This window comes from Ictalurus punctatus, chromosome 20 (genome assembly GCF_001660625.3).
Source record: "Ictalurus punctatus breed USDA103 chromosome 20, Coco_2.0, whole genome shotgun sequence".
Taxonomy (NCBI): domain Eukaryota; kingdom Metazoa; phylum Chordata; class Actinopteri; order Siluriformes; family Ictaluridae; genus Ictalurus; species Ictalurus punctatus.
In genome coordinates this window covers 17,346,165-17,371,522 of record NC_030435.2, presented here as the reverse complement: position 1 = coordinate 17,371,522, position 25,358 = coordinate 17,346,165, and the positions used below count along the sequence as shown (strand labels likewise).

The window sequence follows — 25,358 nt, the reverse complement described above, 5'->3', positions numbered from 1 at the left end:
GGATAATGTTCCTAAGTACACTAGCAAATCCACCAAGGAATGGCTCAAAAAGAAGAAATTGAGGGTTATGGAATGGCCTAGTCAAAGCCCAGATTTGAATCCCATTGAAATCTTATGGGAGGATTTGAAACAGGCAGTATATGCAAGTTCCATCAAGCCTGGTGGGCAATTATGCAAAACGTCTACAAGAAGGAATTTCTGCTAAAGGGAATACTGACTTCTCAGGCCAAGGGTGTACTTACTTTTTCCAAAGAAGAAAATCACATCTGTTATTTCTGTTGAATAAATGATTGAAACAGCTATTTTTCGTTGTGGTTTTGTTCAAGTCTTAGGCACCCTATTTTTTTTAGTACAAACTTTGTTACAGATTTTTTTTGTGTGACTTCTACATTATCGAGTCAGTACAAAATAATTTTAGATTTCCAAACATTAGTTTTCCAACATAAAATTAAATGTTACTGAAAAATGTTTGTATGTCAGTAACGAAAGCAGCATTTTACATAAGAGATACTTTTCAGCCAAAAAATAATAATAAATAATGAAGGCTGCTGAGTATTGTTGCAAAAATAAGAAGCAAGTGCGACAGTTAAAGTCTCCAGAAGAACCAAGACTGCTTCTGCAAGATGCTCAATAAATCTTACAGCTCATTCCCTTATAAAACTGCACAAATTGTTCCTGAGACTATTATTTTTTTTAAAGAAAGAGCTGTCTCACTAAATATTGTTTCATTTATTACTGTTTACTCATCTTTATAGTATTTTTTAAATGTAGAAACATTTAATTTCATTATTTTTGAAGGCATCTGTATTTTGCACAGTACTGTATATCAACTTCATTAATAGGCACTATTTCAAAGATGATTAAATGTTTGCTTGTCCAAATATGTCAAAAAAAGCCAACAATTTCCATGTGGTTTACTTATTTTTTCGCATGACGGTAAAATATTCTCTATTACTGCTATTTTGTGTATTGCTTTGCTCAAACACACAAAAATATACATTTCTGAACATTGTAATTCTAAGACAAAATATGTGTATACAGTATGTTTATTGCTCAGATGGTGCCAGTGGTAAATGGACTGCACTTATATAATGCTTTTTTAACCTTAGGAGTTCTACAAAGTGCTTTACACTGTTTCTCATTCACCCATTCACACATACACACACACTCAAACACCAATGGTAGCAGAGCTGCCATGCAAGGCGCTAGCTTGCCATCGGGTTCAGTATCTTGCCCAAGGTCACTTTGGCATGTGGAGTCATGTGGGCCAGGAATAGAACTGCCAACAAGTGAACAACCCGCCCTACCACCTGAGCCCCAGCAGCCCCAGTGGTGTTGCTGGATTGGTGGGCTTGAGAGATCTATACACACTCATTTTGTAGACTCAATTGCTTTTACCTGACCTATGAATTACTGGCTGATTTAAGATAGAAATATAGGTGCTTTTATAATTTGGTCACAAACAAAGTTATTCAAGTCTAATTTCAGAGACTGACTGACTGACTGTGTTTCATAAGAAGTACATTTTTCATGGCTCTGTCACTTGTTCTTACAAATGTGATCATCAGCCATGTGTATTATATAAGCAGTCTTTCAGTACAGAAAATATATACAAACAAAATTCTGATTAAACAAAAGAAAAACAGTAACAAGTTATTTTCCAAATTCTTCACAATTCATGAAAAAAACTTTGTATTTCCCACTGACATCAAGCTAATGAGTTTTGTGTAATGCACCCCTAACTCTAGCTACCTCACTGAGAGCCAAATCTAATTGTCTCTTGTTATACTTTAATAAACAGACCTGCTTATTACTGTTTAGTTCGTCTTGAGCTTTTACCATAGGATTGCATCTTATGTTAGATGATCCAAATTACTCTTATTATATTACAGGAGAAGTTTGGAAAGAGCTTGTAATGGGTTGCCTATAAGGGGAGTTCTGCTGTGTTTAATTTAATCACATGGCAATCTCAACTCAAGGCACTTTGCTGACTGGACAAAAAGTGAAGTAATGATCTTAGGCTATTATACTAATAAGAACAATTCAATTATACAAAAGTATAGCCAATAAATGTAATATATTCTGTACAAGGCCTGCAGAAAAATTAAGGGAAAGGGCTAGTGATAGTACGAGTATTAATGATACCTCTACTACTGATGATGTTACCATTACTAAATCTGTTAAAACTACTACTGATATTTTTATTGCTAATACTGATGCAGTTATGGGGTTATTACCATTTCTAGTAAGAATATGATTTACTACAACATGTGGTAAGAATAAGACATTTTTTATTTTACTTCTGCTGATTCTATTACTACTAATACCATTACTCGCACCACTACTAGTGATAGAGCTACTACCAATACTACTACAACTACTGATGCTGCCACCTGCCACTAGTACATATACTATATCCCCTGCCACAACAACTAACAATACTTATATTCATGTTACTATAACTATATATACTGGATTTATATCATGTAACTATACTGAATTGGTTTCTCCCTTCAGTCTTCTCAACAAGTAGAGAATTGCATGTTCAATTGATTGACATGGCCAGTATAAAACCTTCTACCTTTCCCCTGATAAAGTCCATTGTTCAGTTGGCAGTGTTTTTTGGATCTTTGTCTTGCTGCATGATAAAGTTCCTAAATTTGAATGAATTTCTCTGTAAATTGGCAGACAACATGTTCCTGTAAACTTCTGAATTTCTTCTGTTACTACCATCATGTATTTGGTAATCATGTAATTGGTAATCATTAACCAATTACCAGACACTTCTCTCTTCTTTTTCCAATAGCATCTCCATTGCTAAAGCCACATTCTACCAAGAAAAGATTCTTTGTTTTCCCAACACCCGCATTCTTTTCAAAACCTTTTCCTCTCTACTCTGTCCCCCTCCTCCCCCTTTCCCTACTTCTCTACCTGCAGATGACTTTGCCACTTTCTTTACCAACAAGGTTACATCAATCAGGAACCTGTTCTCAGCCCCAGACATGCATAGACTGACTCCTCCATGTAACTCTCAACTGACTTCCTTCTTTCCCCTCTCAGAGACTGATGTCTCTAAACTCCTCCTCTCTAGCCATCCCACAACCTGTCCTCTTGACCCTATCTCTTCTCACCTTCTTCAGTCCATCTCTCCCACACTATTACCTGCACTCACACACATCTTTAACACATCGCTCTCTACTGGCACATACCGTACCTCATTTAAGCAAGCCCGGGTTACCCCACTGCTTAAAAAACCATCACTCAACCCTGCTTTAGTTGACAACTACAGACCTGTTTCCCTACTTCCTTTTCTTTCGAAAACTCTTGAAAGAGCCGTTTTTAATCAACTGTCAAATTTTCTCACACAGAACAACCTCCTGGACACCAAGCAGTCTGGCTTCAAGAGCAACCACTCCACGGAGACTGCTCTGCTTTCCGTCACTGAAGCCTTACGACTAGCAAGAGCAACCTCTAGATCATCTGTCCTCATCTTACTTGACCTCTCTGCTGCTTTCGACACTGTGAACCATCAGATCTTTCTGTCAACTCTCTCCAGCCTGGGCATCACTGGAACGGTTCTGCGCTGGGTGGAATCCTATCTCTCTGACAGATCTTTCAAGGTATCATGGATAGGAGGTATTTCTGAAACTCAGCAACTCACAACTGGCGTTCAACAGGGGTCAGTTCTGGGTCCACTCCACTTTTCTATCTACACTACATCTCTAGGGCAGGTGATTGAGTCTCATGGCTTCTCATAACATTGCTATGCTGATGACACCCAGCTCCATTTGTCCTTCCAGCCTGACGATCCATTCGTCTCTGCACGCATCTCTGCTTGCCTGTCGGACATCTCGGTCTGGATGAGGAAACACCATCTTAAGCTTAACCTGGCAAAATCTGAGCTTCTCGTGATCCCGGCCTGCCCCTCAATCAACCACAACCTCACTGTACAGCTCGGCTCACTCACACTCATGCCAACCAGGACGGCCAGGAACCTTGGGGTGATTCTTGATGACGGCTTGACCTTTACAGACCATATCTCAGCAACTGCAAGGTTCTGTAGGTTCATCCTTTACAACATCAAGAAAATCCGACCCTACATCACCAAACAGGCTACTCAGATACTAGTCCAGGCTCTTGTGATCTCTAAACTGGACTACTGCAACTCACTGCTTTCAGGCCTCCCAGCCAGCTCCATCAAACCCCAGGAGGTGATTCAGAATGCTGCAGCGCGCCTCGTCTTCAACCAGTCCAAGAGAACCCATGTCACACCCCTCTTCATCTCCCTCCACTGGCTTCCTGTAGCTGCCCGCATCAAGTTCAAGGCCTTGATGCTCACCTACAAGACCTTGTCAGGAACAGCACCCTCCTACCTCAACACTCTCCTGAAGGCCTACGTTCCCTCTCGCAATCTGCGATCGATTAGCGACCGATGTTTAGCAGTTCCAATTCAGCGTGGCGCAAGGTCCCTTTCCAGAACCTTCACACTAACTGTTCCTCAGTGGTGGAATGCACTTCCAATCTCAATCCGGACCGCAGAATCTCTCACCATCTTCAAAAAACAGCTAAAGACCCACCTCTTCCATGAACACCTAACCAACTCATAATAAAAAAAAGTAATAATAATAAAAAAAAATTGCACTTACACCTCTACTCTGCACTTTGCTTCTTCTCCAATTCAATTAATAGGTCTTGTATGGTAGCACTTCTTGTATTGTTCTCTGCTTGATATATCGCTTTGCTTGTATCTTTTCTCATTTGTAAGTCGCTTTGGATAAAAGCGTCTGCTAAGTGAATAAATGTAAATGTAAATGTAAATGGAAATCATGAGTTACATCATGAATAAAGATAAGTGAGCCTGTTCCAGAAGCAGCCATGCAAGTCCAAGCCATGACACCACGTTTCACACATGAGCTTGTATGTTTCGATCAGGAGCAGATCCTTTCTTTTGCCACACTTTGGCCTTTTCATCACTTTGGTAGAGGTAAATCTTGGCTCCAGAACTTTTGTGGCTCATTTCTCTCTTTTTTTGTGAATTCCAGTCTGGCTTGTCAATTGTGATACCTTCACCCCTGCCCTGTTGAGGTTGTTGGTTATGTCACTGAATGTTGTTTTTGGGTTTTTCTTCACAGCTATCTCAATGTTTCACAATGTCATCAGCACTTGTTGATTTCCTTGGCCGACCAATCTGGTGTCTGTTGCTCAGTACATCAGTGGTTTCTTTCTTTGTCAGGACATTCCAAATTGTTGTATTGGCTATGCCCAATGTTTGTGCAATGCCTCTGATTTTCCCTCTTTTCTCAGCTTCAGAATGGCTCACCATAGACAACTCCCTGATCTTCATGTTGGCTTATCCTTTTTAACAACAAATGCACTCTTTACAGGTTAAACTGAAGGCTAAAACCAAGAGTAGATGTTCAGAGCTATTTATTGTTTCAACAATCAATCTAACATGACACACTTGGGTAACAAGTAACACCTTCCAGTCAGGTTCCAATATTTTGGCTTGCCTACAAATTGGGTGGTTTGATATCAAATGTACTATGTTCTATGTTGTTTAACACATACACTACATATAAATACCATGAAAAAAAAATCTAAATTCTCTTTCATCTTTTGATCTCAAAACCAAATGTTTTCAGTCTACAACAAAAAGTTGTAGGAAACGTCCTGTCGAGGTAGCTGACTGTTGTTGGCTCAAATTTAGCCTATTACCCAAAAACATTTGAAATTCAACTTAGAAGCCAATACTCACATGTACCTCTGAGCCCAGTTGGAGATAGAAAAAATACACCAGCCGTGAGTGAGAAGAAGCAAGGGTCCAGCTTTATTGTTCCGTTCCACCACACGAGATCCACACCGATGAGAATTCTCAGAGGTGATCCCAATACCCTGAGCTTAAGCTCCAGTATTTATACTGTATTTACACCCTAAATAACCCATATGCCTATTTCACTTACACATAGAATTGAAACCAGGGGTTTTAATTTACACATAAAATCAGAACCCAGAGTTTTGAATTACACAGAGAATCAGTAACCAGAGTTTTCAGTTACCTTAGGGCATCAGAACCCATAATTCTCAGTTACCTTAGGGCCTCAGAAACCATAATTCTCAGTTACCTTAGGACCTCAGAAACTTCACTTTTCATTTACCTAAGGGATATAAGATGACGTAGACAAGACTAAACAACCGGGAGGGACCTTGGTCTTATCGTTATCTCGAGGGGGGGGGCAGTTTGACCCACCCTTATAACTGGCTCTCTTCATGGTTCTCTAAAAATTAAGGCTTTCCTTGCGAGACGAGAATCTTCACCATCTGAATACATGAGTAAGTTATATTTTTCTTGTATTTCTAGTTTATAATTTATTTTCATATTTGCACTATATTTCTTATTTTATATATATTTATACTACTTGAAAAGCGGTTTACTGTACTTCCAACTTCTTAATATCATTACAGTTCTACTGTCCTGCATATCCTACTATTCTGTTTTTTATAGAGTTTCTCTATTACTATAAGATTCTATTAAAGTTATTCATGTGTGTATGAGAAAGAGAGAGTGTGTGTGTATGTTGTGTCTACTTGCCCGCCCTTGACTGTACGAGCGTGTGTGTGTGTGTATTAGCCCTCCTCAGCTCAGCTCGTATACCTCTTTTTGACTTTTTTTGACTATTACTGCTCTTAAAGATCTTTAAAGTGTAATTCCAATTTGTCAATGTCCGCCTAATCCCGCTTCTATGTGTCTAGGTGCCCGTTTTTTCTTCTTCTCCCTTTTGCTGGATGCTAGGTCTCCCTTATGTTTATTTTATGACATTTTTTATCCACAACATTTCCCCCTCTGAGGCTATGAAGCCTCATACACTACCTTAATTAAGCGGGTATCTGTGGAGGAACTGGTTCTGCCGCACCCCATGGCCGTCCCCCGCTAGCTGTCGGAGGATTACTCTAACGAAGCCATAATCCCTGCGCCCGTCCCCGTAATCCAATGGGTCCCTTACATTAACCACTTCTACGCAACACTGATCCGAATAGGAGCTGAGGAGGTTTTGTAGACCTGGTGGGAGACGTGCTAGTGTTGTGCGCCCCGGGGTCTCATAGTAGATTGGCAGCTGGAGAATGGGCCTTAGGACCCCCCTACATCCACTTTGCGCCGGACATGTGTAGATGTACCTAGCCATAACTCTTAACCCTTAACTTACTTCTCCTTTTAACTATGTATATATATATCTCATTTCGAATCTAACTACCTTGATTATACGTTTGTTTGCCTACATCGATTATAAGTGTGATTAACTGAGTTCCCCTAGTCAGTCATTACTACTACTACTGCCGTACGTATGAGTGGCCACTACAGTAACTAACTACTTGATCTACACGTCCCTATCTTTCTCAACTAGGCCTGTCAGCCCACAGTTTTGTATTTGTCGGGACCTGCAGATTCTTGCTTCCCCTCAAAAACCAAACCCCAGTCTTACGCAGAAAGGGGTGGGCGAAAAAACCTCCTACGAGGAAAAATTCCCACCCTGTCAGCACTATGTGCTCGACAGCACCATTATACTTTTCTGTGCCTGATTGCGTCATATCACAAACATTTTATAACATTTTATAACAATACTTGACAGTCTGTTGTATGCAGTATCTCTCTGTATGCTGGTTGTCTTCAGCTCAAGCACTTTACGTACTGTAGAGAGCCACCCTTTGGGGAGAGGTTAGGCTAGCACGTACACCCAGGGTATGGATCTTCACATCTTCTCATCCTGTCTGCCACTGACTTGAGAGTTCTATGATAGCAGACCCCCCGTTGACGGCAGCTTCGTACACAGCAGCTTCGTACCGGACCTGTGTTCCCCACCATCTCGTCATTGGAGGATTGAGCATCCTCCAGGGGTCGCATGTCCTTGTAGTCCCCGGTTGCCTTGTAGTCAGCATTCTCTCGCTGCTCCGGGACTCCCACCTCCGGGTGAACACCTCCGGGTCTCCTACCTCTGGGTGAACACCTCCCCCCGTAGTCAGAGTTCTCTCTGCTCAGAGAACACAGCAGATTCAGGTTAAAAACGCATGTGAGATCTTATTTATTAGTGCTCATGCTGTTTGGCCCAGTCAGTGTGCAGCAATGTAAAATTTAAATAAATAAAAGTCTCGGGTTGATCCCGCTGCCTCAGAATTTATTAAGAAAGAAAACATAAATAAGGCTTTACAAGCACTACCAAAGCAATCGAGCTGTCATGTAACGGGGTTGGAGACAGATGCAAGTGTAGTTAAAGCTTTTATTGAAGAGAGGCTGGGCTGGGACATGTTCTCTGTATACAGTAAAATCCCTAGTATTGAATTAACACCCACACTTCATTTGAGTCCAGTGGGCTTATATAAACACTGTATGGTGTAAATTCAACACTCTGGGTGTTAAATCAACACTGGCGATTTTGCTGTGTAGTTCTTAGGCAGGAACCAGGCTTGGGAAGCTGTGTCATTTGCCTCAGGCATCAGCAGAGCTTGGTGGCCTGTATCATTGGCCTCAGGCGTGAGTAGAGCTTGGTAGGTCGTGTTGTCTGCCTCAGACATGAGCAGAGCTTAGTTGGCTGTCTCGTCGGCCTCTGACTGGAACATGGCTTGGTGGGCTGTCTCGTCGGCCTCTGACTGGAACATGGCTTGGTGGGCCATCTCGTCGGCCTCAGACGTGAACAGGACTTGGCAGGCCGTCTTGTTGGCCTTGGACAGGAACATGGCATGGGAGGCCATGCCTTTGACCTCAGACAGGAAGGCCGGTCTTTTTGTCCTATGATGACAAGTTTAACCAATTTTCCCCAACTTGCACTTTTTATTTATTTATTTATTTATTTATTTTTTAACCAAGACACAAATCTTGGTAGGCAACAAATTTTGTGACAGCACCACTTACTGGTCAAAATGTTGCGATAAAATGCCAAAAATGCTTCCATCTAAGACATTTTTGTCCAATCTTCAACAAATTTGGCTCACATAATGAAAAAAAAAACCCATAAATACTCTAGATGTTTTTAAATTCCATGAAAAAAAATGTTTCATGTCAGAGCAAAAGCAATCATGACCACAGGTCAATGTAGCAACAGACAACACCACAGGTCACAGCAGCTGCTGCAGCAGCAGTGCTTCCCATTTGTTCATCTAGACCTTTCCTCCTACAGTCAAATAATTCCACCACTGTCCATGGTCAAAACATACACATCTGGAGTGAAACTACAAATCACGCTTAAATCCCTTTGCCTAAGTTGCTGGCTCTGCTTTCCTGTGATTGCAACAATAGTAGCACATCTGTGAATGTGTGATTCACAGAGTCTGGGTACTTGGAGCCCAAAAATGCTGCATGCAGCTTTAATTATTATTATTATTATTATTATTATTATTATTATTATTATTATAAAAAAAATAAAGAGATAGCCAGACCTTGATTTCACAATAGTGAAAACAGACATTTAAGTATAATAAAATAAACATCACCGTGACTATTAGTAGTAAACTTTTAAATATACTCTTGAGATTAATAGATTGAATAGGATTGAGTAATGAATTCCAGATGACCAGAAAAAAGTGGGGACACCAATGTAAAAAGTCAGCTCAGTCCTAAAGATTTAACAGGAATATTGGGTTTAGGATGTGCAAAGACTTAAGGAAGATGTTACATATCTAGGGTTGTTTCTGAAAAGAATGTTATGAATGTAATTTATTTGCAGCTGTTTTACTCTGAGCTTCACTGGCAGCATACTAACCAGCTTTAACTCTTGTACCTTCTGTGGGCCCTTAGGGGGCATTTATCAGGTACTGAACAGTTTTGTTCTGGGTAGCCTGGAGACAATCCTTATTTCTCTTGGTAAGGCTGGAGTACCCTGAGGCACTGGCATAGTCAAAATAACTGAAATGCTGATGTGAGCGCTTTCTTCATATCCATAACTTGATTTTGGTGTTAATAACAATTAAAGAAGAAGAAGAAGAAGAAGAAGAAGAAGAAGAAGAAGAAGAAGAAGAAGAAGAACTATTTTTTTTGTCATGATTCAAAATTCAGCAACCTATTTCTAGTTTCAATTTTGTGCTCGAAGGCTGACATGATGTACGTCCTTGGTTCTATCGCCATCTACCGGCGACATGTTGCTACTTCAGTAGCGTTTTAAAGTGAACCGAAAAATTCGATTAATAAACTACAGCCTCGTTGTAAACAAACAGAATAAACAGCAGCTGGAGAAACGTATGGGAGCCTTTTAAATCAATTTACTAAGACCAGCATATCACCACATTTCAATCTCTTTAATTAATGTGAATTTAAAAAGAAAATCCGACTGGACATGAATTATATAACAGCTCCAATTAACAGCGTCGGGTTCTACTCGGCTTAAACTTCGGCTTCACTCGGTTTTAACTTCAGCTTCACTCGGCTTTAACTTCGGCTTCACTCGGCTTTAACTTCGGCATCACTCGGCCTTAATTTCGGCATCACTCGGCTTTAACGTCGGCTTCACTCGGCTTTAACTTCGGCTTCACTCGGCTTTAACTTCGGCTTCACTCGGCTTTAACTTCGGCTTCACTCCGTTCTAATTTCGGCTTCACTCGGCTCTGGCTTCGGCTCGACCTGAACGCGCAATGCATTGTGGATGTTCATGCCCAGTATTTGCATTGAGGGTAGTGCGAACCTGAAAGGCGGCAGCTGTGCGGGTTTAAAACACATCATGGCACCTGTCACCAGTATTTTCCTCTGGCTGTTATTTGTTTTGAATGTTTCTGAACAGACTCTGAAAGTAATCGCTGTCGGGGAAATATCCAATTCTTGCTATAAACCAGTCAAGTTCAACAGACCTACGTTTGTAAGGTAAGTAAATGTTTAGAGGAAAGAAACGTTTAAATCACTATAACTGTAACGTTTACATGTTATATAGCGCCTACCATGTAATTTATTCCTTAAATAAGTAAAAATGATCACAGTAAGAACGTCATACTGCCAACTAAACTGGATTTTCTGAAAAGTGCACAGCTTTGGGAATGTTATAGTGTTATAATGATTTTAATACCGCAGCGACGTTGAATTCGTGACTGGTATAAAGTTGGCTTGACGTTGGACTTTCAGAAATGCTAAATTAAGGGACCGTCTCTAAAGTTACATGCGACATTGTTAAACACGTTTCTAACTTCAATAGCATTTGAAGGGAATGACTTACAGTCATATAACCAAATGTAAAGTGTTCATGTAGGTGTCAGCTATAACGCACATCCCTTTATTTTATTTTTATATTTAACCCTACAATGCATGAACCAAAAAACCTATACGAATGCATAAAGGGGGGTCAGAATGACCCATATTGGAATTAATCGTTTTCTTCACACACAAAAAATGTCCTATTAATGAAATAAGTAAAAGTACTGACAATACACAGATGTTTTAATATTTCAAAGATGTATGTTTATTTGTTTTCTGCATTTTATGTCTGTCAGCTGGCCAGCAGATAACTGCCTTGTCGACTTTTTTGACAACTGTATAGGGAACTGCGGAGAGATAGAGAGAATTGACTACTGAGCAATTTGATAAGTTTATAATTATCTTTTTTCAGATTGTCACACTGCAGGTGGTTCCATGTGGCATGCCTTTCCATGTCAGATAAGCAGTTCAGGGCTCAAAAAGTTGACTGGAAATGCTGTAAATAATGTTGAATGTCTGTGGCTCCCATCCACAATCTGTCGAAACATGTACATAAATAAATTAAACTCTACACAGTTCCCTATATACAGTTTTCAAAAAATTGTGCTCAGTTTCCAAAAAAGTCAGTTTGTGTAGGTTTTTTTTTGGTTTGTGCATTGTAGGGTTAAATAACAAAAATCTGAAAGGGGTGCGTTATAGGTGACACCTAGATGAACACTGTACAGTTTTTTCATGACTGTACGTCTTTCCCTTCAAATGCTATTGAGCTTTAAATAATGGTATATTTTGTGTATGAACCCATTCAGTAATGAAATACATGGCAATTTTTACATATGATTTAATAGTTTATTTTAATAAATATAAAAAATCTAAAAGATGTGCGTTATAGGAGACACCTAGATGAACACTTTACAGTTGGTTATATGTAAGTTATATGTTGGTTATACTGTAAGTCATTCCCTTCAAATGCTATTGAAGGTAGAAACGTGTATAACAATGTCGTGTGTAACTATAGAGACGGTCCCTTAGTTTAGCATTTCTGTGAATATCGAACTTCTAACATCAAGCCATCTTTGTGCCAGTAAATTCGTGATGATGATTTGTCAGATGTTGCTGCGTCATTTTCTATAACAGCATCTTAGACACTAGTGCTAGCTATAAGGCAAATCACAGGTTTATATTAATGCGCTCCTTCTCATGTTATCGTTTCTATAGTAACAACATACATTGCATATAGTATGGCAGACTCTCAGCGTAAACTGTTTAAAAACATTTGGCATCGCTGCTATGATGAAATTTTCTGTGAGGAGACATTTTATTTAGCACAGAAAAGAGAAATGCTGATAAAGCCGGATTCACACTGTACAATTTTGGCCACGATTTGTTCGTTTGAGACTAATTTTGAGAATACTAAAAGATTCCTATAATCATAGGCCAAAATCTGTAGTCTTTGATCGCTAGTTTAACGTGTTCCACGACAGCCGATTAACGGCCTTGCGATCAAATTTTTCCTCCGATTAAATTCTGGCAGTGTCAGAAGATTTGAGGCACAGTCCTGTAGAGTGGCTTCTCCTACTCCGTACGAGTCTTCTTGCGTGCGTCCGTTTTTCGCATCTTGACTGTCGTACAGTCCGACATTAATGACAATGAGATCCTACAGTGTGACATGGCTTACAGCGGGGATCGTGTTCGTACAGTCTGACAAGAAACAGTCGCAAAGGACTATTAAAAATCTCACAGTGTGCACCCGGCTTAAGGGAGCAACTATTTATAGCTGTTATAACGTACTGATAACAGAAACTATCTTCTTTTGTGGACATTCTACAACATATACCTTTAAACAAAAAAAGTATGTGTTGTTCAATTAATAAAAGTAATCACTGGTGAATTGCTGTGGTATAAGAGGAATAAAACACTTTGGTACGTATACACTTTGGAAAATAATCAAATTTGTGCTATCACACTAGTCCATTGTTGATTATTTTCCTATAACAGCACTCACGTTTGTGTTTAAATTCTTACATGTGTTCAGTGAGTCTTTATTTATTATTGCGACTTTTAAAAATAAATGACAGAAGTAATCCATGCAGATAATATTACAGGGTACTTTGCATTAAAACGCATTACTTTTTTCATGTTTTCTTTAGAACATATGCCAGACCTCATGAGTACTTGAACATCACTGAACTCCCTGCTTCCTGGGATTGGCGTAACATTGATGGGATAAATTATGTGAGTGTGACACGTAATCAGCATATCCCTCAGTACTGTGGCTCCTGCTGGGCCATGGGCTCCACCAGCGCCCTGGCAGGTATACAACCTGGACTATGATATAGAATTGATTTACCCACCTCTTCCGTGGACACCTAACCAACCCATAAAACTTTTTTTTTTTTTTAAATAAAAACCTTACTCTTGCACTAACACCTTTATTCTGTGTACTCTGCTTCTTCTGGAACTCAATTAATGGATCTTGTATGGTAGCACTAGTATTGTTCTCTGCTTGATATATCGCTTTGCTAGTATTTTCTCATTTGTAAGTCGCTTTGGATAAAAGCGTCTGCTAAGTGAATAAATGTAAATGATATAGGCTGAATCCCAAATGATCACCCACTGGACACAAAGTGCACCTCCTAACCTTTTCGTTCCTACCCTGTGTAGCGCTTATGTTGATAATTAGCACAGGCTAAATCCCAAATGGAAAGAATAGCTGTACCTATAGTGTGCAGAAGCCATTATATCATACATTATGCAGTATGCATGGAGAAGGAATGAAATACATCATATAGCAACTTAACATGCTAGCAGTACTAACAGCTCCTATTGACCAGACAACATTATGGGAAATAAAATGGTTATTGCTGTCCTGTGCAAAAAGGACCAAAGGGCTCATATTACATATTCTGTATCACATAACTTATACCACAGCGCTGTGGAATTTGATTGGTCAGAAGGTATAGATTAATTTACTGTAACAGCAGCTGTGACAGTAGCTTTGGCTGTAATCCAAAAGATATGAGGATGAGCTACATAATCTAAGACAAAAAATCAAACAGTTGTTATTTAACACAGCAAAACATATCCTTAATAATCCTTAATATTATAATGTTTTCTATAAGAAAAGGTTTTTTTAACATTTATGAAAGGAGTCTCGGGTGTCATCGCATTATAACAGTCAGTAAGGTTTCCACCATGGGAAACATGTAACATGAAAAGCTGCATTTTTTGTATTCGGTAGAGGAAAAAATTCTGCAAAAAACCTCTTCTTGTTTCTCCACATGAGATCGTATAAACATCAAACGGAAAGGGGCGTGGCCATCAGCTTACCTGTCCGTCCAGAACGTAATTGACTGTGGAGGGGCAGGGTCTTGTTTTGGAGGTGATCACCTGGGGGTGTACGCTTACGCACATGACAAGGGCATTCCAGATGAAACCTGCAACAATTATCAGGCCAGAAATCAAAGTAAGTGCAAAGTCCATGTATATACACCTGTATAATTGTAATACTCACATGTGTTTTATATAAACATAAAGTTTTTAGTGAAAAAGTATCAAATTCATGAATTTATTCCATTTAAATGTAAAGTGTACACATCTGTAATGAGTCAGTAATGACAGCAGTTATGACATCAGCCTAATTTCATTAGGGATTTATAGTAGCTTATGTCTTGCAATAGCAAGCTGAACAAGAATCATGTTGTAACAGTGTGAGGTTGGCATCATTTTCTTCTTCTCCTTTTCTCCTTCTCCTTTTCTCCTTTGTCTATGTAGAGTGTGATCTGTTTAACCAGTGTGGCACCTGCTCATACTTCGGGTTCTGTTCTGTTGTGAAGAACTACACTTTGTGGAAAGTAGGAGACTATGGTGAGGTTTCAGGACGAGACCAAATGAAAGCTGAGATCTACAAAAATGGCCCAATAAGGCAAGTTTCCTACTTCAGATACACTGTCAGTGAACACTCTCGTCAGTGTGTTTGTGCAATCTGAATATGAACCTGTTCCCTCGCCTCCATCCCTCTCTGCATGGCAGCTGTGGAATCATGGCAACTAAAGGTCTTGAGGCATATGAGGGAGGCGTGTTTGCAGAGTTTCACGTCATCTCACTCATGAACCACATCATATCTGTAGCTGGCTGGGGAGTCACTGATGATGGAACAGAGTACTGGATAGTCAGGAACTCCTGGGGCGAGTTTTGGGTGAGCTACATGTTCATCTTTTCTGTACAGTCAGAAACGTAAGACATAGTATATGATCTGGGGCATGAATATTAAAAATGTATATAAATAAATAAAAACCCTTATTTTTACATACCCACTGATCCCTTGCTCTGGATCCGCTCTAACCTAGTCCAGCAAAGCATCAAAAGCTTAACACTCAGAAAAGCAAATTGCAGGCTTGTAACTCACCCTAGTTTATCTATCACAAGACAGTGCAATGAAAAATCTTAATGTTTTTTTAAGATGAGCTGAATATATCTATTGTGATAGCAGTAGCAGAAGTGATTTGTACTTTTGTCCACAGGGTGAAGCAGGCTGGGCCCGGATAGTCACTAGCGCGTATAAAAAGGGTAAAGGGCACTGGTACAATCTTGCCATTGAGAAAGCATGTGCATATGGAGACCCCATAGTGACCTAAAGGAAGAGGAACTGTTCAGAGCAGCTCTATCCACATGTCAAGAGTGTAATCCAACTGAGAGCAGCACTTACTATAGACCTTATTAAAGTGTTATGAATGGGATTGTGTTAGTGATGAAGTTCATTTTTCGATGTAAAATCCATTAACACTTGCTGTCATAGAATTGCAGGGTTTAGAGAGCATTATCACAATAGTGTTTATTCTCTATGTTTTATTATTGCCTACTAATGGTAGATTATTTGCTTTTTAAAAAGAAAACCATGTGTTTTGTTTAGTTTTATTTAATGTGTATTTTACGCTTGCATATTTTCCTTAAACATTTTTGATTTATAATCTGATGTCTTGGTTGCTGTTTAAAAAAAAATTAAGCAAAAGACAGTTAAATAGAGTAACAGAACTACTACAAACGCTGTACAGTGCCTTGTATAAGTATTCACCTCCTTGAACTTTTCTGCATTCTGTAGCATTACAACATGGATGTGAAGTGGATTTGACTGGGATTAATCTAAGATTAATCTGGGATGAATCTTCACAAAATAACCCATAATATTAGAGTGGTGGGGCAAATCAATAGTATTTATTATTTACGACAATGTTTAAAAACATTTTTGTAAATAGTTTTGCACACTATATTGGTTTTCACTCCACTTCACACTGCTATTTTTGGGGGTAGATTAATGACATTAAATGTGTTTGTAGGTTGTAACGCTGCAAAATGTAGAAACGTTCAAGCAGTAAATCTTAAAATTCTGTATTATTTTAATAATTTCAGTGGATTGGATTTTATGAGTGTGATCACAATATTTATTCATTTTTAATGGTTTATTATTGTTTTCTTATAGTATTGTTTTTCTTTTAATGAAAAATAAAAATTGCACTTTCTTTAACTTTTTTTAAAATGTATTTTATAAATTTTCTCAAACACAAAGTTATTATTCTGGTGGCTTTGTTGTTTGTATATTTATAAAATCCTAGTCTATAAGCAACACAACTACTACAAAGAACATTAATATTAACACAACATATTCATATTAACAACGTATTTCATATTAACACAATGTATTTCATATCAGCACAGCATATTCATATTAACAACATGTTTCATTTTAACACAGCGCATTTCATATTAACAACATATTTCATTTTAACACAACATTTTTTTTAACCCAGAGAATTAAATATAAAGTTGGGGAATCTATTCCATACATTATCTTTATTTTTTATATATGCAATTATATCCATTTTATCTTAAAAACATTATTGAGATCTGTCTTTTTGTAAATATTGGTGTTTTTTCCTCCAGATAAAATCATTTTTTGGAACATCCATTGACATTAAAGTATATACCGACCTTAAAGTCCCTTCTGCAATTCAACCCCCTGAATAGAATCCCTCACAACAACACAAATATGCAAAACAGGTGTTGTCTCAAGCACACTTGATGCAACTAATCAAGGGCTTCATTAGTTGCACCAGGTGTGTTTGAGCTGGAACACATGAAATACCTGAACTGGCTGTGGATAGAAAATGTGTGAAATACCTGTATGAGGCAGAAAAAGGAAGCTATTAACGGCTGCAAGCAGATTTCTGAGAAGGCAGGTTGTGAAAAACCCTCGAGTGATTGCAAAAGACCTGCAGTGAGACTTGGTGGCAACAGGCACTGAGGTTTCAGTGAGCACAGTAAGGAGTGTACTAAACGCAGAAGATTTCCATGCCAGAACTCCAAGACGTACACCACTACTGACCCAAAAGTTGTCTGAAAATCATATAAATAACCTACAAAAATTTTGGGATTCTGTTCTGTGGAGCGATGAAACAAAACTAGAACTTCTTGGCATGATGGGTCAGCAGTATGTCTGGAGAAATAATAATGAAGTAAGAACACTGTGTCCACAGTCAAGCATGGTGGTGGCTCGGTGATGCTCTGGGGCTGCTTTGCATCCTCTGGCACTGGAAACCTGCAGCATGTGGAGGGCAAGATAGATTTATTGAAGTATCAGGAAATCCTAGGAGAAAATGTCATGCCATCTGTGAGGAAGCTGAAGCTTGGGCGTCATTGGACCTTCCAACAGGACAATGATCCCAAGCATACCTCAAATTCCACCAAGGCTTGTTTGCAGAAGAAGTCCTGGAAGATTCTACAGGGCCATCACAGTCACCTGACTTGAACCCCATAGAAAATCTCTGGTGGGATTTGAAGAAGGCGGTTGTAGCGCGCAAACACAACAATATTACTGAAGTGGAGGCCATTGTTCTTGGGGAATGGGGTAAGATTCCTCAGGAACGCTACCAGAAGCTGGTGTCTGGATATGCATCTCGTTTGCAGCAGGTCATAACAGCAGAAGGGTGCTCTACTAAGTACTGAAGATGCTTGCCATGAAGAGGTTGAATAATTTTGAGACTGGAGAAGTCATTATAAGTTGCATTTTCAGTTGAATTTGGGGAAACCACTTGAAGCATTCATTGTGTTGAACTATTTCAATTGCTTTTGTTTGATTTGTTCACTGCAAACAGCTGTAAATGTTGACAATAAACCTGATTTGCAATGGCATTGAATAATTTTGATTGCAACTGTAGGCCTAATTTAGTGACTCCTTTATTTATTATTCATTATTAACCTTCATGTAACCGTTATTATCAAACTGCATAATACTGCACAAAATTTTATGTTAATACTGTAGGCTTACGTCTAGCATACTGCATATGGTACTGTACTATTTCAGCGTACGAAACATACCATTTTTTTACAATAATGTGTAGTTTGGAGCAAGTTTGTTTCACTTTACATTACGAAAAATGCTATTTTGTTGAATTTACAGTAATAATTAAATGCTTATGTTAGATGTATAATATAGACATACAGTACATGTCCAGGCAGAACTACTGTATCTACTAGCAAGCCGTGTTTATTCAAATGAAACATGACTGCCCCCTACTGGTCTTGTATTTCTGTGCCCGCAGCAAGCACGTGATTCCTAAGATCCCTTTTCTTTTGAGCGCATTTTTAATGGCCACATCTCTGTATACAAGACACTAACACACTTGTAATATTATTGTTTTAAAAAAACATGTACAGACAGGCTGTTTTTGTAATTTGGCTTTCAAATGTTTATTGACAAAGTATAAACCGTAAATATCCTGCACATTACTGTTCAGCTTTCAATCAGTGCAACACTCTGCAGTGTCAACAATGCTTTAAATAACATTTACAAATATTCAAATGTGTTTTCAACATTAACAGTGCAGGAATCTTAAAACAATCCACACATCCGCCTCCCCTTGTATTTAACTCCCCTGGGGCTCGACCCCCCCTTGCGCTCAGTTCCTGCACTCAGTTGTTCTCCAAGAGTGAGGGAGTTCTCAGCATCCATTCTCTTCTCTCTTCCGCCACCTATCTCACCCTTTTGTGCAGCAGCAGCAGCTCTGTTGCTGAGCCTGTTATAAAAGCATAATAACACTCATCAGTTTACCTGTCATTCTCCACACGAGGTCTAGTTCTCTCTTTGTTTGTGTGCTTAGAACATCACTGTATATGGCTTACAGAAGCAGAACCCTACCAGTTACATTGCTGTTGTCTTTGCCACTGTGGGGGAGAGCTGATCAATACAACGCTCCTGGTAGTGGGACACTGTGTTACCACGTCATAATTTTGTTGGAATGTTTTGGCACGCACACACACACACACACACACACACACACACACACACACACACACACACACACACACACACACAAAGGTATTGAGGAGATTCTGGCTGCCCCTGGTGACTCTGGGTGTTTTTTCCTCTTTCCATTTTTTACTTCTCTTGAAGTCTGTAGAAAATAATGAGAGAGAGAGAGAGAAAGAGAGAGAGATGTCTTGAGTTAAATATCATAAATATTAACTTATACTGCATTCAATTTTAGAATATTTTTCTTTAATTACTTGCATTTAATATTATTAGCATATCAATGTGTTATTGCAGATCTCAGTACTGGTGTAGTACACCAGTTTTATTTTATTTATTTTACACTCACTCAGCTCACTTTATTTAGGTTTATTCTGTTGTTCCTCAATAACCTTTCCTCAGAACCAGTGATGTACAAGGATCTGCTCAAGGGTTGGTCGTCTTTTAGGGTCTCGTTGCAGGCACCACCTTATCAGACTGCAGGCAGCTGTGTGTGCAATAATGTAATTGGTTAAAAATGAAAATGGGTAACCTTCTGAAATTTCTCTTTATATTGAGATTTTCTGTCAGTTCGTTTTTATTAAAAATAATTATATAATCCTAGTTATTTTGCTATGGAAGTTTTTTCGGCTTTGTGTACAGGTTTGAATGTAAATCATCTGCATTTTCTCACATTCAGACAGATCATCAGGGAAGTCCAGGTGGCCATCAACAATTTCTTGCTCTCCACAAAAAAGCTCTTCTTGACACAGCAGTTGGTACAGGAATATGCCAAGACCCCAGACGGTGGCAGGTTCCGCCTTGTAATCTCTTTCAGTGATCCATTCAGGTGGCTGGAAATTCCAGGTGCCTGAATGAGACAGAGAAAGAGTATCATCATTAAGATGGAACGTGTTGCATGCATCAATTTCAAAATAAACGTTTACCTTCAAAAAACTATGCAGTTGATCAGATACCCTGTCTTTATATGTTTTGTGTTTAAATACAAGTCAAAGTAAATTTACAAATCACTACTCTTCGTTTTTATTTGCATTTTCCATACTGTCCCAACTTTTTCGGAATTGGGGTTGTAAATATATGTTGCAATAAACACTTTTATATAATTATTAGAATATGAATATAAAAATAAAACATAAATTATTATAATTCTAGCCATCATTTATTTTAATTCTATTTTAATTCTATTCTACAAAGTTTTCCAGCTTTGTGTACAGGTTTGAATGTAAAGTGTCTGTATTTTCTCACCTTCAGAGAGCTCATCAGTGAAGTATAGGTCACCATCAACAATCTCTTGCGCTTCAAAAAACGTCTCTTCTCTATGTAACAGGCTGTACAGGAGTACGCCCAGACCCCAGACAGTGGCAGGTTCCGCCTTGTAATTGTTTTCAGTGATCCATTCAGGTGGGAAGTAACCTCGAATGGAAGACAAAAGAAAAAGTCTGAAAGATCACAAAAATGATCCATGACTAAATTCCCATGAAATCTATTCGTCTCTGAAGTGCAGTTACCTGCATATTCCGTGTAGGGGGTGTCCTTGAGCAGCTCACCACAGCCAAAATCGATCAGCTTCACTTCAAAGGTCTGAGGGTTCAAGGTATCCTTCCTTGATGTCTCGATGGAGCACACCCCGGTCACGGCAGTGACATGCAGCATGAATTACTTGCTGCATGATCATTTGAGCCTGAGGTTTAGACACTTTCATGCGTACATGTCTGCAGTACTTGAAGAGATCAACGCAAGGGTCGGGCTGCTCCAGGACTAAGATGAAGTATGTGGACATCTCGAACCATTCCAGCAGCTCTATCACATGTGGACTGTAAGGCGGCTTGCACACGAGCTCCATTAGCGCCACCTCAAGAGGGACTCTGTGTGTGTCATCCAGCTAAAAACACAGTGGACATGGTATGTATTGGATTAGACAAAAAGGCACGTGAAGTCAAAATCAAGCTGATCAAAATACAACTGAAATGAATGAATGAATAAATAAAGGTCATTCAATGATTTGAATAAAACTATAATAAACAAGAGAGATAAGTGCTTAAATGATAAGAAAAATCAATAATAATGATAAGAGCTAATTTGCTTTTTAAATCACATTCTATCACCCTTCTTTGTATTAAATACGTTTTACTTCCACATGGCTCACTGGCTTCCCTGCATGAGGTAATTTTTTGGAATAATAAAAGCTGAAGGATGAAACATAATTTTAACAATTCAATTCAATTCAATTATATTTGTATAGCAATGGACAATGGACATTGTCTCAAAGCAGCTTTACAGAAACATATAAACACAGGATACAGATTTCAAATGTGTGAATTTATCCCTATTGAGCAAGCCAGTGGCTACGGCGGCAAGGAAAAACTCCCCAAGATGAAATGAGGATGAAACCTTGAGAGGAACCAGACTCAGAAGGGAACCCATCCTCATCTGGGTAACAACGGATAGTGTGAAAGTAAAAGTTCATTATGGTTTTAACATGAAGTCTATTTGTTGAACTAGTCCACTGTTCACCAAAAGAGTCCTGAGTGCAAAACTGCATGTGGTAATTTCAGTCCAAGCGGTACCATCCTAAGCAATATCCAAGCTGTAGCCTCCAGTTGATGAGAGCTCCATCCAGAGGTAGGGTATCAGGACGGATCAGGCAGGTCCGGAGAGCAGAAAGAGTCAGGATCACTGGCATCTCCATAAAATCATGTGTGGCTCGACAGAAGGAGGTGGGGGAGAGAGAGGTAAAGAGAGGGAGAGATTATTAGGTATGCTTACTATCCCATAATGGATAAGACTGTGTACTTTGCGTAAAAGAAAGTCTATTTATGGTAATCTTGCATAAACAAATATGTTTTCAGCCTATACTTTAACACTGAGACTGTGTCTGAACACTAATTGGAAGGCTATTCCATAACTGTGGGGCTCTATAAGAGAGAGCTCTTCCCACTGCTGTAGCCTTCACTATTCGAGGTACCAACAAATAGCCTGCACCTTTTGATATAAGAAGGTGTGGCGGATCATAGAAGACCAAAAGTTCACTTAGGTACTGTGGCACGAGACCATTTAGTGCTTTATAGGTCAGGAGTAGTGTTTTATAATCAATGTGAAATTTCACTGGGAGCCAATGCAGTGTGGATAAGATAGGGGTGATGTGGTCATAATTTCTAGTTCTAGTAAGGACTCTTGCAGTTGCTTTCTGGACTAACTGGAGTTTGTTTATGCACCTACTGGAGCATCCAGACAGTAAGGCATTACAATAATCTAACGTCGAGGTGACGAAAGCATGAACTAATATTTCTGCATCATGTAATGACATTATAGTTCTTATCTTAGCAATATTTCTGAGGTGAAAGAAGGCTGTCCTAGTAATATTATCTGCATGAGCGTCAAATAAAAGATTGGAGTCAATCATCACACCAAGGTCTTTTACTGCTACACATGATGAAACAGAAAGGCCATCCAGAGTTACTGTGTAATCAGAGTTACTTGTAGTTACATGTGGTCCTAGTAAAAGTACTTCTGTCTTGTCAGAAATAAGTAAAAGGAAGTTAATAAACATCAAATGTCTAATGTCCTTTACACATCCCTCAACTTTATGTAGTTGCTGTCTGTCTATCATCAGCAGAACAGTGGAAGATAATTCCATGTTTACGAATAATTTGACCCAGAGGTAACATATATAAAGTAAAAAGCAGTGGGCGTAAAATGGAACCTTGTGGAACACCAAATTTAACCTCGGTATGCATGGAGAAATCTCCATTTACATCTACGAACTGATAACGATCGGTCAAAAAGACCTGAGCCAGGAGAGGACTGTTCCCTTAATGCCAACAACATTTTCTAATCTACCAAGGAGAATAGTGTGATCTATAATATCAAAAGCTGCACTAAGGTCAAGTAACACAAGCAAGGAGACACAACCCTGATCAGAGGCCAGTAGTAGGTCATTTACTACTTTAACCAGTGCTGTCTCTGTGTTATGATGAGGTCTAAATCCTGACTGATAATTTTCATGAATGTTATTCCTATGTAGGTACATGCATAGCTGCTGTGCTACAACATTTTCTAAGATCTTGGAGATAAAGGGGAGATTTGATATTGGCCTATAGCTGGACGGTTGACAGGGGTCAAGGTCAGATTATTTAATCAGGGGTTTGATAATTGCTAGTTTAAATGATTTAGGGACATAGCCAGTGCTACGGAAATAATTTATTATTTTTAGAAGGGGTTCAATTATTCCTGGACAAATCTGTTTAAAGAAACATGTAGATAGGGGATCTAGTACACAAGTTGATGATTTCGCTGAAGAGATTAATGAAGCTAGTTCGGTCTCTCTAAGGGGACTGGAACATTCTAATCGATGATCTGATATTGCTATGTTATCATCTACAGTGTTAGTTATAAAATTATCTGGTTTTAAATTAGTAGTCTGAATTTCATATCTGATATTTTCAACTTTACCAATGAAAAAATTCATGAAATCTTCGCTGCTATATAATAATTGTGATTGTGTGCCTGTTTCTGTAGTGGACTTATTCCTAATTAATTTTGCTACTGTGTTGAATAGAAATCTAGAATTGTTTTTGTTTCCTTCTATTAAGGTGGAGAGATAAACTTTTCTAGCATCACTAAGAGATTTTCTATAGTTGAGGAGGCTCTCCTTCCATGCTGTTTGAAATACTACCAATTTGGTTTGACGCCATTTACTCTCTAATTGTCGTGTGGTCTGTTTTAAGGTACGTGTTTGATTGTTATACCAGGGTGATAGCTTTTTCTCTTTTTTTTTTTGTTCTTTAAGAATTATTTTTCTTTTGAGTGGAGCTACCTTATCTAGTGTGTAGTGGAGTGTTGACTCTAAGTATTCAGTTGCCTGATCTAGTTTTATGGGATCAGACGGTGATCCAATTATAATTGATGTCTCTGGGAGGTTGTTGATAAAACTCGTTGCAGTAGCTGACATCAATGTACATTTTACGCGGTAGCGTGGTGAGGTGCAAATATTATTATCAATACGCAATTTAAACGAGATGAGATAATGGTCTGAGACAACTTCAGACTGCGGAAGTGTGACTATATTTTCTATACTTAATCTGTATGTTAGTATCAGGTCAAGAGTGTGACCACCATTATGAGTGGGTCCTATTACGTTCTGATCGACCCCTACTTAATCTAAAATGGACACAACCACTGTTCTCAGAGAGTCTTTTGGGTTATCAAAATGAATATTAAACTTACCAGCGATTAATGCTTTATCTAGAAAAACAACTAGATTTGAGATAAAATCTGCAAATTCACTAAGGAATTCAGAATATGGCCCTGGGGGTCTGTAAATAATAATGAGCGGAATTGACTAATTTTTTGTGGCTACATATGTTATACTGGTATAAAGAACTTCAAAAGAGTTGAATTTATGACTAGGTTTTTGTGTGATGCCTAGATCAGCGGTTCCCAAACTTTTCCAGGGCAAGGCCCCCCAAATGGCATTAACATTTGACCGAGGCCCCCTTTTGCAAGATGTCTTTAAAACACATTAAAAATACAGACTTCTGAATATATCCCCCTTTTTAAAATTAATAATTACATCTTACATCTTTACATTACATTACATTAGGAATTGTTTCTATGTGTGTGTGTGTGTGTGTGTGTGTGTGTGTGTGTGTGTGGTTGTCTGAGAGTGAGAAAGATAAACATACTAGTGGGAGGTATGGGCACACCAAATTGTTGAGGCCCCCCGGGCGCCCCCTGGCGGCCCCCCACTTTGAAAACCAGTGGCCTAGATTATGACCAAAGATGAGTGCAACACCTCCTCCTCTGCCAGTCAGACGGGGCTGATGTATATAACTGTATCCAGGAGGACTAGCTTCATTTATTTTAACACAACATTAATTTTAACACAACATA

General features: G+C 38.9%; 1 protein-coding gene and 1 long non-coding RNA gene across 2 annotated transcripts; one reads left to right on the top strand and one right to left on the bottom strand.

Moving 5' to 3' along the window:
- Window positions 1-10,616: 10,616 nt before the first annotated feature.
- Window positions 10,617-16,690, top strand: LOC108280169 (cathepsin Z). The gene is made up of 6 exons (XM_017494975.3): window positions 10,617-10,840; window positions 13,312-13,475; window positions 14,448-14,627; window positions 14,936-15,086; window positions 15,194-15,359; window positions 15,685-16,690. The coding sequence occupies exons 1-6, from the start codon at window positions 10,626-10,628 to the stop codon at window positions 15,796-15,798; spliced, it is 990 nt and encodes a 329-aa protein (XP_017350464.1). The 5' UTR covers window positions 10,617-10,625; the 3' UTR covers window positions 15,799-16,690.
- Window positions 16,691-19,032: 2,342 nt separating this feature from the next.
- On the bottom strand, window positions 19,033-20,304 carry LOC128628827 (uncharacterized). Its single transcript, XR_008393078.1, has 4 exons — window positions 20,140-20,304; window positions 19,816-19,953; window positions 19,356-19,611; window positions 19,033-19,233 (listed from the first exon to the last, which is right to left on the bottom strand). It is a non-coding gene; the product is annotated as an uncharacterized LOC128628827 (long non-coding RNA).
- Between the last annotated feature and the right edge of the window lie 5,054 nt (window positions 20,305-25,358).